We start from the raw sequence: 20214 nt of genomic DNA, 5'->3' as shown, positions 1-20214 counted from the left end.
AGCTGCTGTGAAGCCAAGGAACTTTGGGAGGTTGAGTCCCTGCGTAAATGCCTAAACGGCCTAATCATTCGTAACCGAAGGCAGATCCATTCGTTCCATTTGAAACCTCGACACGAATTCCCTGAGCATTTCGTTATCTCTTTGTTTTACTTTGAAAAGATCCGATTTTCTGGTCTCGACCTTGATGGCTCCGGCGTGTGCTTTTACAAAAGCATATGCAAGAATAGCAAATGAATCAATAGAATTAGGGGGTAAATTATGATACCATATCATTGCTCCTTTTGACAGGATTTCTCCGAACAGTTTCAGCAAAACCGACTCAATTTCGTCATCTTCTAAGTCGTTTCACTTGATGGAACACGTGTAGGAGGTCACGTGAGCTTGGATCCGTGGTTCCGTTATACTTCGGAATTTCGGGCATACAAAACTTCTTCAGAATTGGCTTCGGTGCCGCGCTCGGGGGAAAAGGCTTTTGGACAAATTTCTTGGAATCCAAGCCTTTCAATATCGGGGGTGCTCCTGAAATTTGATCAACTCTAGAGTTAGGTCTCATCTTTTTTGTCATTGGCTTCCGTCTTCTTCTCCCCCGATTTCACCTGCTTTGTTAGTTCCTCAAGCATCTTTATTATTTGGGGGTTGGTCCCGAGCTCAACTTCACCCAACCTTCCGTGACTTGTTCATTTCTTCGGGCATTTTCCCGGTATCGTTCGGGCTCAACTTTGCTGGAGGCACAGCTTTGATTCTGCAACTGGGCTATCGCCGCTTGTTGAGTTTGTAATATTTCGAAGATCACCTGCAGGTTAATCCCGTCGCCTTCACCATCGTGCGTACCCCGAGTTGTTGGTCGGGCTCCTCCGCAAAACACTGTTCTCGGGGTTGGTCGGCAGGTTTGCATCGATGGCCACATGTGAGTTGGCATCGAACGGATCCGCAACTGGGACTCTGTTGGGGTCAACAGGGGGCACCTCGTTGCTAGGTACTATATTGTTGTTCTCTCCATGGAGGCTAGACTCAACATCAATATTCAAGTGAGCAGGTTGAGAGTTTGACATTCTTAAGTTGATCTAAAATTAAAATCTCAAATAATAAGCATAAAACAGAGTGCGTTACAGAAATTTGTATCAAATTACCACTATTATCCTTAGCCCCACGGTGGGCGTGAAACTGTTTACCCTTAAAAATGGATGACAATTGAATTTATATGCGGTTTTAAGAATATGTGGACTAATTCAATACAAGTGATTAATAACGTTAAATGAGCAGATTAAAGATAGAATAAATGTCCAAACCAGTTGTAAGACCGGGTTCGGACTCGGTTGTGATCCAAACAATTAACCTGCCTTCGATTCGGAACCAAACCCTTATGAAGGGTTATGAACAAAGCTAAGAACTTAGAATAATCTTTAGAAGCAGAGAAAACAAATGTATATTGCCTTGATATGTGGTACAATGTGTCTAATGAATAATTAGCTTCCCCTTTATATAGTATGAAAGTTTTACCCTAAGTACAACTCTAAGAAAGGTAAAAATCTTCATTTTCGCTAATCACTGATCTACAAGTGATATGGGTCGAGATTCACGCCGTGACATCCGGTCGGATACGGATATCATGGCCCTTTGTTAATCGTGTGTGGTCGGACGCTTGGAGAAATTTAAACTCGGACATCGTTACAAGGTCTGTCGACTTCGAATTTAATATTTTTTATTTAAAAAAAGAATAATTGTTGGGGATTTGTTGTCATCGTCGCGATTGGAATGTATGTTGGAAATTTGAAAATAGTGACTTAGCATAGTCGTGATTTGATGTTTTTTCCTATTCCTATATATGCATTATATAATTACATATATATAGTTTCCATAATGGTGAACTCATTATATTCTCCATCTTGGATACGGAAAGTGCGTTTCACATAAACCTTTTTCATATCAAAATCAAATTAGGTTCCTATATTTTTAGGCATTCAGGTGGCAAGAGGAAACCACACCAACGAATATTTATCTCACCCAATCTGTTTACATGTCGGACGACAGGTTCTACGAAGAAATTTCAAAACTTATAGGAAATTGGAATAGTGTCGAGTTTCAAGATGAACGCAACTCTATAACAGAAAATACAATGAGGCAGGCGCGTCATCTCATTAAACATGATTCTAACAAGGGACGTCGAAATTAAAGTTGGAGGTATGTGTGGATTTAGAATTGGTGAATGTTTGTATGGGAAGGAATTTGGTTCCAGAAGAGGAAATAGCGTTATCACATCGTATGGTGCCAGCTAGTAAGTCATCAATTAAATTACTAAAGAAGATGGAGATTGACGATGAATGTGTAGTGTGTTTAGATAAACTTGTGAAGAAATCTGATGATGATGAGGCTCTTTGCATTACCAAGTAGTCATTATTGCCCTATTTGTCGCTTTGAGATGCCCACGGAACAAGATTAGAATTTTAATTTACTTCGTTTTGAGACTGTACCCATATATATAAAAAAATGACAGCAATAGGGTCTGTTTAATATCCAAAATTGTCTACACAATAAAAAAGAAATTCTAAACCAACAAAATGGTTGGCTTCCTAAATATCGAGGGATTATCAACACAAGTACTCAACAGTGTAATTGAAATAAGGGAAATCACTCCTATTATTAGATTATCTCCAGGGCAAGTTATTAGCAACTACAGGAGTACTATTATTTGAAGTTTCAACAAGCTGATTATGAGGGCTCACAGGCTCACCACTGGACTCGCTTACAGTTCCAAGTGATGATGGGCTTTTAGCCGCTGATGCTCCAGAGACCATTGTGGATGGCGTACCAAAAACATCAGAATGATCCAATTTTAACTGCTTTTGACCTTGCATAGTGAAACTACCAACAATAACCTGCAACAAAAGATGATGACATTCTTCTTTTGACAATTCTGAATATCAAAGGAAATAAGAGACTATCACAAACAGAATGTAAGGAGAGGAAAGCTAGGAATTAGTACCAAAGATTTACAACATAATTAATTCAGAATATATGGAGTTTAATTTAAAGTCATACCTGTACAGCGGATGCTGCTGTAAGAACTCCTGCCACACCACCACCCAGAACATGGCCATCTGGTCCAGCTAGTAACACACTCAAACCACCTGTCCTGCTGCGCTCACCACCAGTTTCCGAGAGAAGAAAGTAACCAGACAGAGACAGGATCTCGAACTGTCCCTGAGGAAGTAGCAAGTAATAACGCCTTAAGAAGGGAAAAAATACATCTTCAAAGCCGTGGGAAGAATAAAGCAACTGTGAATTATTTCCACTGGGCATTTGAGGCAAAGTGTTTAACACTTCACTAAGTGATTCACATCTGACTAAAAAGACACAACACAGGTCAGCCATAGACCATTTTTTTTAATTTAAAAAACAGGTCAACGGTAGACTCACCTTTGAAATTTGTGTGGCAAGTTCATATCAGGTTTAATATATCAAAGCTATGTCCATCGCTAACGTATATTAATAAGATACTGTTAACTGCTTCCAACCATATAAGAAAAAAATTAGTATAAGCTGCACAAGGCAATACGAACCTCATATGTTACAGTTCCACCAGATATTGCTGCTTGCTGAAGTGTCACATTAGATATGGAGCCATTTGCTGACAGAATGCAGACGGCTTGTGAGGTACTATGAGAGAATGACATCAGTTTTGCCAATACATCCTGAGAAGAAAAAAGAAAATAAACTGGATCTTCAAACATATAAAAGCAACTAATTTTAGAGTTATAGTATAAGGAGAATCACAAATACTCCCTCTGTCCCACTTTATATGACACCTTTTTCATTTGGGACATTCTGAAGTGTTTGAGATGATTCAATTTCTATACAACTTTCACAATTTCCAGGAACTCAAAATTCATTAATTTATTAAAATTTTAAACTTTTATGTAATGTTTTCTCTATAAAATCTCACTTTAAAATTACTTTCTTTTCCCCCCTGTTGTTCGGACCAGCTTGCGTTCACCTTGACTATTCTACCAGATACCTACATCTTCCCACCAATATAGATACCGGGTATTTCTGTCCATCAAAACTTAGACAGATGACACGAAATCACCTAGCATTTTGGTCTCTGTTGACAATCTAGCATCATTGTGCTACATAAAACCGAATCTCCGCAAAAGCCAAGAAGATTAGACTTAGATGCTGGAAAAAAAAAGCCATCCTTGGTTACCTGGTCCGTTGTTTATGTTTAAAAGGATCACTAAATTTAATAGTCAGACAGTTTAAGAAAATAAAGTGGGACCACCCCAAACAAGTGGAAGATAATATCCAATTTGTTGGATGACCGGTCCTTACCTAAGTTTTTTTCTCCTTGTTCTCTTCACATTTTTATTATTTGAACTGGAATTCCACGAAGAGTTATATCACACGGAGCTTTAGTTCCTGATTATAGATTTGGTATCCAGATTTGAAGACCATCCTATCTGGAATACTGGGGGTGTTTAAGGAAAACAGACTGAAACAACACAAAAATAAGGGGACCACCAAGTAATGGCTCGATAATAAAACAAGAGGGTCCGCTAATGGTTATCTCCGGTGAATAATTTAGCAAACATTCATGCAGAACCGCGCATGCGCACACACACACACATAAAAGACGACAAAATGTAATGTTCCTGATAGATAAAGAAAGAAAGAATACTGGTGTAAAGACTACAAACTCTGTTAACTAGGACAAAACTACAATCAGGAACTAAAAGATTAGTCCTAACAGATCAAAATAAACACGTTAAATGAATTTCAACTCTTAAAAGTCTAGTCAGAATATTATTGCTAGTAAAAGAGCGTCAAACATTGTAAGATGTACAAAACAGAAAATTTGCTGAAGAAATTGGGATTTAGGAGTATAATACTGTTATATTTTTAAGGCAACTATAAAGTATCAGTAAAGCATTCAGCATTGAAGCTTTATTAGCATGTAAAACATCAATTTTACGCAAAAAAGAAAAAAGAAACAAAAAGAAAACAACAGAGGACACCTTCAACTTGTACACACCGTTATCTTACTAATTCACCAAGAAAACAATACATTACTTAAAAAACTAATATATGTGCTGAAAAATATGTTTATGAAGTTTGTATGGAAGCAGAATATACTAAGAAATCAAAGCAGGCATATATTCAGGTTAAAAGGAAAGCAAACAAAATACAAACATAAAGTAATGATAGAAACAGCAACATCCAACGTACTTTAACAGAAAATAAATAGTGGGTCAGGGAGGTCACAAAAGCATCTGTAAGGGAATAAACTAAGTGGTACATTACCCCTCTGATTAATTTACAAACAAGAAAGAGAGAGACCGTTCAGCTACTTTCTTATGTCGAAAGCTATATTTAATGACAAAATCTAAACGCTTACATAGTCAGACAACAAGAAGCTCCCTAAATTCGTAACTTCTATAGTCAAATGGAAAGTACATTCGAGAATTTAACTCAGAAAATCAGCTTCTTCTGTTCTCTTTTCTTAAAATTAATCTAGGATTAAATGAGTATGGACATGAAGCAATGACAAATAAAACAACAAGCAAGGCTCATACCATCCCTCTCCAATCTACTAACAAATGAATAAAATGGAAAAAGGAAAAAGAAGAGCAATACACGCACTGAGACAGAGAGATAAAACAACAAATTAAGACCGCACCTCCCCTGCTCTTAATGTGATAACATGGGGTCTAAATCCAATCCCTGCACCTGCTGATCCTGCAAATAATATCTTATCAGTAACTCAAGTTTTAGTAAAATGAAAACAGCACAGTAGCTGAGCATAAATTGTCAGCATTCAATCACATCAAATACCAAAAGCATGAGACTAAAAAGAATGTTTGTTTGTTTTAGGATCGGGAAATCGGATAGTGTGGAATTTAGCCAAACAATGTTATAATGACAACAACAAAGACAATGCAAGTTGATAATAACGGCAATTAAAGAAGATAAAGAAGACACAAATTTAACGTGGTTCGGTTAAGGTGACCTACGTCCACAAGCGGAAAATGAGCAATTTTACTATACCAACAAGAGTACAAAAAGAGAGTACAAAATTAGAGTAAATACTCTAATTAACCCCAAATAGCTCAAGAGAATAACCTTACAAGATCACTCTAAAAAAAGGATTCACACAAGTGTTTTCCAATACTCACTCTCTTACAAAAACTCTATAATAAAATAAAGGAGGAGAAAGAAAGATAAGAGTGAAAAGCTCTTGAATTGATGTGTTTACAAATGGGGAGAAACTCCTCTATTTATAGCAAGAAATCTTTGGCCTAATAGTGGATATTATGTCATGGCAAATGTCATGAAAACTTGGTCTACATATTTTGTTATAGTGGATATTATATCATGGCAAATGTCATGAAAATTTGGTCCACAAATTTTATTATGGTTGATATTATGTCATGACAAATATCATGAAAATTTGCCCCCACTTGAAAAGAAGCCAAATTAATGGCCATATTACAGTTTGCTTGAAGTCCAAATTAAAAGAAAAGTAGCAGGAAAGCCAAGAATTTTAAGAGTTTTTTCCCATGAGTAACTTAGGCAAATTAGCACAGAAGAAAACAGAAAAATTAAATTTCCAAAGTTGAATACACAGCCTTAGCAAATCATAATCACTTCTGTTAGCACTGACTTCCGCTGCAAAATGACTCTAATAAATAGAATGCATCCCCTTTTTTCAAATGGCCAATAATGCTAGCCAGATAATCAAAAGAATTAAAAATTAAGCATCATAGAATGATTTCTTGACACAGGAAGATAACAGAAGGATAACCAGAAAAAGAAAGAATACAATCATTTTGTACTGCATAATTTATGAAGCAGATATAACCATTTCTGCAGAAGAAATTTTAACAATGAAAGGGTTCCTCCCTCTATCTTGGTAAGTTAGAATGTGACAAAATCAACAAGAATTGTGAACCGAAAAGCAAGGGTTCATCTTGTGCATGAAGTCCTCCCCCCTAGTGCGAGGTAGGGGAAGAGTGGAGATGTATGGACTAGAGATGAATCCAAAATTTAAGTTCTGATTCAATATTTATGTTCTCGCTAATGAAATCATTGCTCTTTTGCAATTAAGTCTTCTAAACTTATTATTGGTGAAATTTTAGTCATTTTGACATATAATTTATATCCTTTTTTTTTTTTTTTGATAAGGTATAATTTATGTCCATTATAAAAAAAATATTGGTTTCAGTTGACGATCACACTGCACCCGTCCTCTTGCCTTTTTGCAAAGAGACGGTCTCTACGTATAAGTCACATAAGAAGTAACTCCACCACCGTTGCGCCAATGCTTGTATTTAGCAAATAATTAGCGTCATTAATGGTATTTTTATTATTTCTTTTTCTTGTTTCCTCTTATATCAATTGAATAATTGATGGACAAAAGTGAGTCTTTGTAGTATAATATATACAATTGAAAGCAAAGGAAAGAGAGACAAGCTAAAAGAATACTAGTGATCATAAAATTAGATAAGCAATAATTAAATAGTATACATGTGAAGAGATATCAGCTATTTATATAAGCAATTGAAAGGCAAGGAAAAGCTTAAAAGAATATTAGCGATTTATAATATAATAAAATAAAAAGCAACAATTAAATAATATACATGTGCAGTCTGCAGAGACATATATTATATATAGAGCTGTATATTACCTAAATCACCAAATTGCTGTTTACGCCCAGAACCAGGTCCAGGTGGTCTTCCCCTGCCCTTTTTCACTCCCTCCGGCGGCGAAAATCCACCGCCGGACTGCGCTGCCGACAATGACTGAGGAGAGATTATACCATCAGGAGGAGCATACTTCCTTGGCCTTCCGCGCTTTCTTTTAGCCGGCTCAATTGAAGTAATAGGGTCCACACTCACCGGCGTAACTGCCGTAATCACTGACGTGTCTCCGGCACCGGCAACGGGAAGAGAAACGCTATCGGCGGGAACTTGATAGGTTTCCGTCGGAGAAGGTGAGGAGGAAATTGGCGGCATTAGAGGGTAGTACGGTTCCGTACTACCTTCGGACGCGACGGATGATTGCATAGGGGCGTGAACTCCATTGGATTCTGCAAACGACATTCTCCTGCTATTTTACTTTTACTGAACCACTTTGTTTTTACCTGTCGGTAATTGTTGGGAATTGTGAAATAAAGTTTTTATTGCTTCGCGGTAAATATATATATTTCGTCAGAACCCTAATGTGAAAACACCGGAAAAATCTCTTTAATTAGATTCAGATATGAAAAGGAAAAAACAGATCACAGATTTATAATTCTCGAAACAATTTCTTTAAAGAAAAAGATCAATAGACAAGTTTCTTTTTCTTAGATATTGAATGTAAATTTAGAGGAAACGTGGCCTAGCACACAAACACATTCTATGGTCCATGTAAGTATCAATAAAGGTTTAGATCAGGGCACGGGCGACGGTTATTTACTCTTAACGGTTTAGCTTATTGGTTATCAGTTTTTAAATATATTGATCCGCCCGATAAAATATCGGGCAGATTGGTATCGATTTAGCTATTATCGGGTGATTATCGGGCGGTTATCGGTTTAGTTTCAGTTGATTGAAATTTAACATACTTCAACACAGTGTTGGGGAGTACATCCCCAAGACAACAATATAATCAACATTTCTCATACATATATATCAACTAAATTACACAATGAGGCCATATTACTAGAATCAAATACTCGATATCAAAAGAGAAGTAATCTATAGAGATCCATCACTGTACCCATGATGAAAGATTACTTTGGGCGAAATACCTTATTGGAAAATAAACTGACAATACTTCTTTTATCTTCTCATACTACATTCAAGTGGATGATAAGGGATTGAGAAGTGCACAACATAATACATCAACAATATCATTTGAACAGATTTCTTACTGTTTAAGAAGATGACAAACTGTTAAAAAACAAAAACACAACTTGGTTAAGATTGAACTTAATGTCAGTAGTTCAACACATCCCTTCAATCCAAAAATAGGCCGCTGTATATTCTTTCTGGTACCTGAGAATCGGTTTTCATAAGAAACTCCAAGATCATACAACAGAACAAAGTTAAAATTGGGCATTGGAAACTCTTTGCATTAAGCGCATTGTATTATCTACGCTGTAGTCAAAATCAGGAAGTTCTGATTAACCCTTTACTATTCTCTGAAAACCTCATCCTCTCTCTGTCGCTTCTTATTTCTCCAAACATGGCAATTACATCTATCAAAAATCAAAATGAGTTTAGAAATCAGATATCCTGTCAAACAAAGTAAACCATATGGAAGGAATATGACTGATGCATATCCATAATTCGAATTCTTACTAGATATATTAACACTACACGTCAATTACGGAAGGGTCTTTTCCATCGCTAGCTAAATTTGAAGAAAAAAATTAAAATAATGAGTCGTGCATATCCACAATATTTATATACAACAAATATAGTAACAATATTATTACCTTGTTCAAGCTGCTCGAATTTATCAAGATCTTCCTCAACACTAACAGGTTGTTTTAATTTTTCATTTCGAAACCAATCTTGAAGACACACTAGAGCTTGCACCAATGTAGGAGTTCATGCACTCCTAAATGAATCAAGAAGACGTCCTCCCGTACTAAACGCACATTCGGATGCCACACTTGAAACCGGAATATCTAATACATCACGAGCCATCTCCGCAAGAACGGAAAATCTAGTTGAGTTCAATTTCAACCAAAGAAGAACATCAAATTCTTTAGTGTCATCCTCAGATTTTTCACCAAAATATTTATCTAACTCTGTTCTAGTATCCATACCTCCACTCCCACTTATATATTTTTTTTATATCTTGCATGAGTGATTCTAAAAGTCCTGTATTTTGGGTGCTTACTTGACTGCCAGAAAGCCCGGAAGTAGAAGTGTCCAATGAAGAACAATCTAAAGATGAAGCAAGCACGACACCTTTTGAGCTGGACTTTACATACTCACTAAATAATGGAGTCATGTACTTCTTCACTTCTACTTGTATAGTTGCCCCCATATCTTGACCAAACATCTTTACAAGTGCATAGCCAACTGATTCGAGCTTGTAACGTGGATCCAAAATACATGAGATAAAAATTATCTTGTTCATTTTCCCTAGATCACCCCAATACTTATCAAACTTTTCTTTCATCTTCTTTGCCATTTCACTTAAAATTGTATCTTGATTTGCTATCAATTGCTTCAAATAAACAACAACTGCACAAATTTCAAGAAAATAAATATTCGATGTAACATAACGTGATCCAGACATTTTCAAAGTAAGAAGATAAAATATTTCAAGAAACTTTGTAATTCTTTTTACACTCTCAAAACTCAAAAGTTCACCTGTAGGAATTTCAACTTCAATATAAGAATGCTCAAGATAATGTCTCAGGCCTATTTCTCTAGAAGTAAAATGTGAAAATGCACTTTCAAATTTAACAACCCTACACAACATCAAGTAGGTGGAATTCCACCTAGTTGGAACATCTAAGCATAAAGTTGTTTTTACAATTTAGTTGTTCATTATCAAAATATTCTTGAAACCTCTTCAACCTCGCAGGAGATTGCCTAACATATCTCACTGCATGCCTAACACGTTCAATAGACACTGAAGATTCTTTTAAACTATCCTGGACCACAAGATTCATGATATGAGCCATACATCTCACGTGAAAGTGATTACCGTTCATCAAATTAGTTCCCATTTTTGTTAATTGCTTTGACAATTCTTTTACTGTCACATCATTTGAGCTTGCATTATCAACTGTGACAGTAAAGATCTTATTTATCCCCCACTCACGTAAGCACCTACCAATACCATTTGCTATATCTTCGCCTTTATGACTAACAATAGGACAAAAATTAATTATTCTCTTATGCATATTCCATTCACTATCAATCCAACGGGCAATGATACATATGTAATTGATTCTTTGTATAGAAGTCCAGGTATCAGTGGTAATACATACTCTTTGTTTCGTTTCTATAAAAGACCTCTTCAACTTTTACTTTTCTTCATTAAAAAGATCAAAATAATCCCTAGTTACAGTACTACGGGAAGGGATCCGAAAATAAGGTTGCGCCACTTTCATAAAGTCTCTAAAACCTTCTTTTTCAACAAAGCTGAAAGGAAGCTCATCAACTATTACCATATGACATAACACCTTCCTACACTTTTCTTGATCAAATTTTCAAGTAACAACAACTAAGTCACCCTTGTCACGCCCCAAAACCAGGGAGCGCGACTAGCGCTCAACCGAGTGAACCCGACCGAGCAAGACTGTTAGATTTTCTTCTACCCAACTCATCCATGAATGGAGATAATACATATTTTCATTAATTAGACTAAAAGGTGTTCATGTCCAAAATACCAATTCATTACCAATAGTTCCCTCATTTTAAAGTCTTAAATAGAACAAGTAATACAACCACAACACAACATAGTTTGACTTTCTCAGCACCAATACACAACCCACACTATGTCTACGGAGCCTCTAATAGATACAAAAGAGTACTATGATAATGCCGACAACAAGGCTCCGACTATACCTCAAACACAATACACCATAAACAAAAGATACATGACCCCGAAATGTAGTTGGGCTCACCAAGTCAGCCAGGAAGAGGATGTACGCTATCACTGATCAATGTCTCCGGCTGTGGAACCACCTGCATCCATTGAAGATGCAGCGCCCCCGGCAAAAAAAAGGGACATTAGTACATATGGAATAGTACTAGTATGAATGACAAACACCCTCTCAATAGAATAATAAATAATACAACAAGAATATCATAATATCAATGGAAGCCTTAAACAACATCAAACCTCAATTTAGGATCAAGACAGTGTTCAAATTGATTTCCATATCTCACATTGGGAGATTTTTAGTATCGATATAATTCACAATACCATTATTCACAATACCAATACCACCGAACTCTTAGCACAGAGTCCGATCACGATCCGATTAGCTAGGATATCTCATTAGAGATATCAACCACAATTACTTTCAATATCAATACCACCGTCTTTAACATAGAGTCTGATCATGACCCGATCGGCTAGGCTATACATTAGGGACATAGACCACAATCACAATTTCAATTACAATTTCTAGCACAATCACCACCATGTATGCGACATGGTATCTGATCATAACCCGATCGGCTAGGCTGTCTTATTCGAGACATCAACCTTTTTATATCAATCGTCGCATTTCATATTACTTTCACTTTTTTTCATTTCATTGGCACTAATGGCCAAAATTATAAGATCATTCTTGGAACGTTGGCCGTATTTAGTATTTCATGCTCACCTTTTTACTTTCTAACATCAGCGTCATCATCAACAACAACAACAATTCAAATCAAGGCATGTAGTACATATATGAGCAATTAAGGATCTAAGACACATAGAGATTCTTCACAAAATTTGGCATAATAGCCTTCGTTTGAACTTGACTTGAAGTCGAATATTTTTAATGCACAACCCATATTCTTAACACATCTTCAATTGATAACATAACATAAATAAAGCATTTGGAATACTTATTGAGCATATATCTTTCAACCCAATCTTACTCGGAATAGCCAATTTTATAATGAACCACTCGGGACTTAGATAAATTACATGAATATCGTGGGATTCAGTTCTAAGAGAAGAGTTTAGCCAACATACCTCAATTGAGTTTCCTTAAACTCTAAAATATTCTGAAATTCTTAGCAACTTCAATCTATTGTAGAAATATAACAAATTGAACCAAAATTAGGAAGATGTTTATGGTTCTAGCTCATTTGAGCATTTTATCAAACACTAGGTGTGCATTAAGGTTTCAAGGTCCTTTAACGGAGGATTCCATAATCCCACAAAACAATCTTTACCATTTTTAGATCAACAATCTTCCTATACCTTTTGATAACACATGCATGTTAAATAAACAACTCTCATGCCCAAATATTATCTTGCTAATTACCCATTTCTAGACAAATTCGAAATTGAGGGTTAGGGTGTAGAATCTTACTCCTAGGATGAAGACCTAGTGAGTTTTCCTTCTTAATCTTCCAAACATTTGAGTAAGAATTAAAGAACAATTATTGAGGAACACCTTCTCACTCTAGGACACTCTCTCTCACTCTAAAATGTTAGATTTTAGCTCAAAAATGACCCAAAGCATGTATTTAACGAAGTAGGGTCGGGTTTTAAAAACCCAAAAATGAAACTCCGGAACAGGTTCTGCGGTCGCATATGCGATCGCATAATGGTTATGCGGTCCGGGAAATGACCACGAAATTGGGTGCCAAAACTGGAAAGGAACTGACTAGGTCTGCGGCCACTATTCGACCCGCAGACCTGTTCTGCGGTCGCATAATGCACCGCAGAACGGTTATGCGGTCGCATAGTGCACCGCAGAACCTCTGTCCGAAAAATTCCAAAGCGGGATATGCGACAAGAGTGCGGCCCGCGAAATAGTTATGCGGTTGCATAGTAGCCGCGAAATTGACATCCAAATTGGCCCAATTAACTGCCTCATTCTGCGGCTATTATGCGGTCCACAGAGTGATTCTGCGGTCGCATAATGGACTGCAGAAATGCATTTCGGTGCCAAATATTTTCCTTTACTATCCAGTGCATTGTTCAATCCAAAAACTCCGAGCCTCGACAGGCAAGCTCGTCGCGAAGAATTTATACAATCCTCAAACACGTAAACTCAATTCGGCACCATGAAACATTATTTTCTTTTGCAAATTTTACTGTACTTTACACTTAAGTACTTCAAAACTTTTTCAGGGTGTTACATTCTTCCACGCTTAGGATCATTCGTCCTCGAATGAGGGTCAAGGTTCACGATTAGCATCTTATGAAACTCAGTTTTTCATACCCCATACCAGTAGCCCCAAATTTCCAAAACATTTTCCAGAGTTTCCTTTGTATCTGGGCCTATCCAACTGTTAGAGAGCAAGAGAATCACATCCTAAAAACATGTACACAAACCAACGATGTAACATAACTCATAACAATACCAACCGTGGCCTCATGTAAACAATATATAATCAAAAGAAACACCTTTACATTACCTGAACAAGTGATACAAAATTCATAGGCGACAAGTTCATAAAAAGGATTACACAGCTATTCAAACAAGTAAGGATACTTTTTCTTAATTTCTTCCTCGGCCTCCCAAGTAGCCTCTTCAACTTGTTGGTTTCGCCATAGCACTTTTACAGATGCAATTTCTTTATTTCTCTACTTTCGGACTTGCCGATCAATAATAGAAACTGGAATCTCTTCGTTAGTCAATTTCTCATTAACCTCAATAGTCTCAACTAGAACAATGAGTGTCGGGTCTCCTACTACTTTATTCAACATAGACACATGAAACACCGAGTGTACTAATGACATCTCTGGTGGTAGATTAAGCTTGTACGCCATCTCACCAATCCTCTGAATGATCTTGTACGGTTCGACATACCTCGGACTCAATTTCCCTTTCTTACCAAACCGCATCACACCCTTCATGGGGGAAACTTTCAAGAATACCCAATCATCTTCTTTGAACTCCAAATCCCTACGACAAACATCCGAATTGGATTTCTGATGACTCTGAGTAGTCTTCAACCGCTCCTTAATGATTTTAACTTTTTCCATAGCCTGATGCACAAGGTCTGGCCCTATCAACTCTGCTTCCCTAATTTCGAACCACCCAATAGGAGATCTGCATCTCCTTCCATATAAAGCCTCGACCGATGCCATCTGAATGCTAGCATGATAGCTGTTGTTGTATGCAAATTCTATGAGTGGTAAATGATCATCCCAGCTACCTTTTAAGTCTAGAACGCAAGCACGCAACATATCCTCAAGTGTCCGAATAATCTGCTCTGCCTGCCCGTCAGTCTGCGGGTGAAAGACTGTACTAAGATTCACCTGAGTACCCAAACCTTGCTGAAATTTCTTCCAAAAATTAGCAGCGAATTGTGCTCCCTGATTAGAAATGATAGAAATTTGAGTGCCATGCAGCCTGACTATTTCCTTGATATACAATTGAGCATACTGTTCCGCTGTGCCTGTAGATTTAACTGGCAAAAAGTGTGCTGATTTCGTGAGTCGATCCACAATCACCCAAATTGAGTTAAATTTGCGCGGAGTACCCGGTAGTCCTACCACAAAGTCCATATTAATCATTTCTCACTTCCACATTGGAATTTCTATGTTCTGTGCCAATCCACCGGGCCTTTGGTGTTCAGCCTTCACTTGCTGACAATTTGTACACTTCGCCACAAATTCCACTACATTCCTCTTTATATCATTCCACCAATAGACTTCCTTAAGATCATGATATATTTTCGTAGAACCCGGGTGCACGGAATACCTAGAATTGTAAGCCTCAGTCATGATTCTTTCCCTGAGATCACCTACATTTGGAACACATAGCCGCCCTTGGTACCTTAGTGTACCATCATCCATGCTAAGGGTAAAAGCCATAGTTTTATGTTTTTGAATCCCCTCCTTCAATTGTACCAACAATGGATTGTCGTATTGCTTCTCTTTGACTTCCACAACAAGCGATGATTCAGCCCTATTTTGCACAATTACTCCTCCTTCACTAGAGTCCGCAAGACGAACTCCCAAACTATCCAATCGGTGAACTTCCTTGGCCAATGGCCTTTGATATTCCTCCAAGTGAGCCAAACTACCCATAGATCTTCGGCTAAGAGCATCCGCCATAACATTGGATTTCCCCGGGTGATACAGAATATCGATGTCGTAATCCTTGAGTAACTCAAGCCATCTTCTCTGTCTCAGATTCAGCTCCTTTATTTTGAAAATATATTGAAGGCTCTTATGGTCCATGAATATATCCACATGAACCCAATATAGATAATGACGCCAAAATTTTAATGCAAATACCACCGCCGCAAGTTCTAAATCATGTGTTGGATAGTTCTTTTCATGATTCTCGTATTGCCTAGAAGCATAAGCTATCACCTTGCAATGTTGCATTAATACCACCCAAGCCCAATTCTTGAAGCATCACAATATACCACAAATCCATCTGCACCCTCTGGTAAGGTCAACACCGGTGCCGTAGTCAATCTTGCTTTCAATTCTTGGAAACTTCTTTCACATGCATCTGACCATTGGAATTTAACCGCTTTCTGAGTCAATTTAGTCAACTGAGAGGCAAGAGTAGAGAATCCCTCCACAAACTTCCTATAATACCCTGCAGATCTCGGTTAGACTCTAAAATATTCCAAAATTTTTAGCAACTTCAATCTATTGTAGAAATATAACAAATTGAACTAAAATTAGGAAGATGTTTATGGTTCTAGCACATTTGAGCATTTTATCAAACACTAGGTGTGCATTAAGGTTTCAAGGTCCTTTTATGGAGGATTCCATCATCCCACAACACTATCTTTACCATTTTTAGCTCAACAATTTTCCTACACCTTTTGATAACACATGCATGTAAAATAAACAACTCTCATGCCCAAATATTATCTTGCTAATTACCCATTTCCAGACAAATTCGAAATTGAGGGTTAGGGTGTAGAATCTTACCCCTAGGATGAAGACCTAGTGAGTTTCTATTCTTAATCTTCCAAAATTTTGAGCAAGAATTGAAGAACAATTTTTGAGGAACACCTTCTCACTCTAGGGCACTCCCTCTCACTCTAAAATGTCAGATTTTAGCTAAAAAATGACCCAAATTGTGTATTTAACGAAGTAGGGCCGGGTTTTAAAAACCCAAAAAGAAAACTCCGAAACAGGTTCTGCAGTCACATATGTGACCGCATAATGGTTATGCAGTCCGCGAAATGACCGCGAAATTGGGTGCCAAAACTGGAAAGGAACTGACCAGGTCTGCGGTCATTATGTGACCTGCAGACCTGTTCTGCGATCGCATAATGCACCATAGAACTATTCTACGGTCGCATAGTGCACCGCAGAACCTCCGTCTGAAAAATCCCAAAAAGGGATATGCGACAAGAGTGCGGCCCGCGAAATGGTTATGCGATCGCATAGTGGCCGCGAAATTGACATCCAAATTGGCCCAATTAACTGCCTCATTCTGCATCCATTATGTGGTCTGCAGAATGATTTTGCGGTCGCATAATGGACCGCAGAAATGCATTTTGCTGTCAAACTTTTTCCTTTACTTTCTATTGCATCGTTCAACCCAAAAACTCCGAGGCGCGGCACGTAAGCTTGCCGCGAAGAATTTATACAATCATCAAACACGTAAGCCTAATTTGGCACCACGAAATATTATTTTCTTTTGCAAATTTATTGGGCTTTACACTTAGGTACTTCAAAAAATTTTTCCGGGGTGTTACATTCTCCCCCGCTTTGGATCATTCATCCTCGAATGAGGGTCAAGGTTCACGATTAGCATCTTATGCAACTCAGTTTTTCATACCCCACACCAGTAGCCCCAAATTTAACTAATTCCCCAAATTTCCAAATATTTTGCCAGAGTTTCCTTTGTAACTGGGCCTATCCACCTGTCAGAGAGCCCCAGAATCACATCCTAAAAACATGTACACAAACTAACGATGTAACATAACTCATAACAATACCAACAGTGGCCTTATGTAAACAACATATAATCAAAAGAAACACCTTTACAATACCTGAACAAGTGATACAAAATTCATAGGCGACAAGTTCATAAAAATGATTACACAGCTATTCAAACAAGTAAGAATACTTTTTCTTAATTTCTTCCTCGGCCTCCCAAGTAGCCTCTTCAACTTGTTGGTTTCGCCATAGCACTTTCACGCATGTAATTTCTTTATTTCTCTACTTTCGGACTTGCTGATCAATAATAGAAACCGGAATTTCTTTGTAAGTCAATTTCTCATTAACCTCAATAGTCTCAACCGGAACAATGAGTGTCGAGTCTCCTACTACTTTATTCAACATAGACACATGAAACACCGGGTGTATTAATGACATCTCAGGTGATAGATCAAGCTTGTACGCCACCTCACCAATCATCTGAATGATCTTGTACGGTGCGACATACCTCGGACTCAATTTCTCTTTCTTACCAAACCGCATCACACCCTTCATGGGGGAAACTTTCAAGAATACCCATTCATCTTCTTTGAACTCCAAATCCCTATGACGAACATCTGAATAGGATTTTTGACGACTCTGAGCAGTCTTCAACCGCTCCTTAATGATTTTAACTTTTTCCATAGCCTGATGCACGAAGTCTGGCCCTATCAACTCTACTTCCCCTATTTCAAACCACCTAATGGGAGATCTGCATCTCCTTCCATATAAAGCCTCGAACGGTACCATCTGAATACTAGCATGATAGCTGTTGTTGTATGCAAATTTTATGAGTGGTAAATGATCATTCCAGCTACCTTTGAAGTCTGGAATGCAAGCATGCAACATATCCTCAAGCGTCTGAATAGTCCGCTCTGCCTGCCCGTCAGTCTGCTGGTGAAAGGCTGTACTAATATTCACCTGAGTACCCGAACCTTGCTGAAATTTCTTCCAAAAAATAGCGGTGAATTGTGCTCCCCGATCAGAAATGATAGAAACTTGAGTGCCATGCAGCCTGACTATTTCCTTGATATACAACTAAGCATACTGTTCTGCTGTGTCAGTAGATTTAAATGGCAAGAAGTGTGCTGATTTCGTGAGTCGATCCACAATCATCCAAATTTAGTTAAACTTGTACGGAGTACGCGGTAGTCCTACCACAAAGTCCATATTAATCATTTCCCACTTCTATATTGGAATTTCTATGGTCTGTCCCAACCCACCGGGCCTTTGGTGTTCGGCCTTCACTTGCTGACTAAGGCTATGCATGGATCAGATCGGATTTAGAATATTTCGGATCGAATTTCGGATTCGAGAAAATGCAATCTGAATCCGATCCGAATTAATATCGGATCGGATCAGATTTTAAAGTTTGGATCGGATCGGATTTTCGAATTTCGGATCAGATTATTATGCTTCAAAGTTGCAAACTCATATGTATATTTTCTTTGTAAAGGAGGCAATACAGTAAGAAAAATTCATGTTTCTGCAATTATGAGAGTACTAAGGATTCCAATATAGCTAAATCCATCAATTATAAAGGTAATAACTTGGAGGGAAATGTAAAGGAAGTACTAATTATCCGAAATTAAAGTTTAGTATTTATACACGCCCTAATAATTTCGGATTTCAGATCGGATTGGATCAGATCGTACTAAAATTATACCAATCCGAATCCGATCCAAAATCTAAAATTTTAATAAACACAATCCGAAATCCGAAATTGAACGGATCGGTTCGAATTTCGGATATCCGATCCAAATGAACAGCCCTATTGTTGACAATTTGTACACTTCGCCACAAATTCCGCTATATTCCTCTTCATATCAATCTACCAATAGACTTTGTTAAGATCATGATACATTTTTGTAGAACCCGGGTGAACGAAATACCTAGAAATGTGAGCCTCCATCATGATTCTTTCCCTGCGATCACTTACATTTGGAACACGTATTCGCCCTTGGTACCTTAGTGTACCATCATCCATGCCAAGGGTAAAAGCCATAGTTTTATGTTTTTGAATCCCCTCCTTCAATTGTACCAACAATGGATTGTCGTATTGCTTCTCTTTGACTTCCACAACAAGCGATGATTCAGCCCTATTTTTCACAATTACCCCTCTTCACTAGAGTCCGCAAGATGAACTCCCAAACTAGCCAGTCGGTGAATTTCCTTGGCCAATGGCTTTTGATATGCCTCCAAGTGAGCCAAACTACCCATATATTTTTAGCTAAAAGCATCTGCCACAACATTGGATTTCCCCGGGTGATACAGAATATCGATGTCGTAATCCTTGAGTAACTCAAGCCATCTTCTCTGCCTCAGATTCAACTCCTTTTGTTTGAGAATATATTGAAGGCTCTTATGGTCAGTGAATATATCCACATGAACCCTATATAAATAATGACGCCAATGTTTTAATACAAATACCACCGCCGCAAGTTCTAAGTCATGTGTTGGATAGTTTTTTTCATGATTCTTGAGTTGCCTAGAAGCATAAGCTATCACCTTGCCATGTTGCATTAGTACACACCCAAGCCCAATTCTTGAAGCATCACATTATACCACAAATCCAACTGCACCCTTTGGTAAGGTCAACACCGGTGACGTAGACAATCTTGCTTTCAATTC

General features: G+C 37.7%; 2 protein-coding genes across 3 annotated transcripts; both read right to left on the bottom strand.

Annotated features, from left to right (window-relative positions):
- Nucleotides 1–2488: 2488 nt before the first annotated feature.
- On the bottom strand, nucleotides 2489–8314 carry LOC104094570 (AT-hook motif nuclear-localized protein 10-like). Of its 2 annotated transcripts, none has more exons than XM_009600531.4 (5): nucleotides 7682–8314; nucleotides 5675–5733; nucleotides 3561–3692; nucleotides 3040–3201; nucleotides 2489–2876 (listed from the first exon to the last, which is right to left on the bottom strand). In XM_009600531.4, the coding sequence occupies exons 1-5, from the start codon at nucleotides 8094–8096 to the stop codon at nucleotides 2646–2648; spliced, it is 999 nt and encodes a 332-aa protein (XP_009598826.1). In that variant the 5' UTR covers nucleotides 8097–8314; the 3' UTR covers nucleotides 2489–2645. The 2 variants fall into 2 exon arrangements, with proteins under 2 accessions (XP_009598826.1, XP_018625747.1); XM_018770231.3 differs by having other exon boundaries at nucleotides 7691–8314.
- Nucleotides 8315–8819: 505 nt separating this feature from the next.
- On the bottom strand, nucleotides 8820–14670 carry LOC138905761 (zinc finger BED domain-containing protein RICESLEEPER 2-like). Its single transcript, XM_070194283.1, has 5 exons — nucleotides 14495–14670; nucleotides 10569–10868; nucleotides 10368–10468; nucleotides 9889–10238; nucleotides 8820–8930 (listed from the first exon to the last, which is right to left on the bottom strand). Exons 1-5 carry the CDS (start codon nucleotides 14668–14670, stop codon nucleotides 8820–8822), a joined length of 1038 nt encoding a protein of 345 aa, XP_070050384.1.
- Between the last annotated feature and the right edge of the window lie 5544 nt (nucleotides 14671–20214).

This window comes from Nicotiana tomentosiformis, chromosome 2, assembly GCF_000390325.3.
Source record: "Nicotiana tomentosiformis chromosome 2, ASM39032v3, whole genome shotgun sequence".
In the NCBI taxonomy this organism is placed as follows: domain Eukaryota; kingdom Viridiplantae; phylum Streptophyta; class Magnoliopsida; order Solanales; family Solanaceae; genus Nicotiana; species Nicotiana tomentosiformis.
The sequence above is the reverse complement of the archived record's forward strand: the minus strand, read 5'-3'. Positions and strand labels throughout refer to the sequence as shown.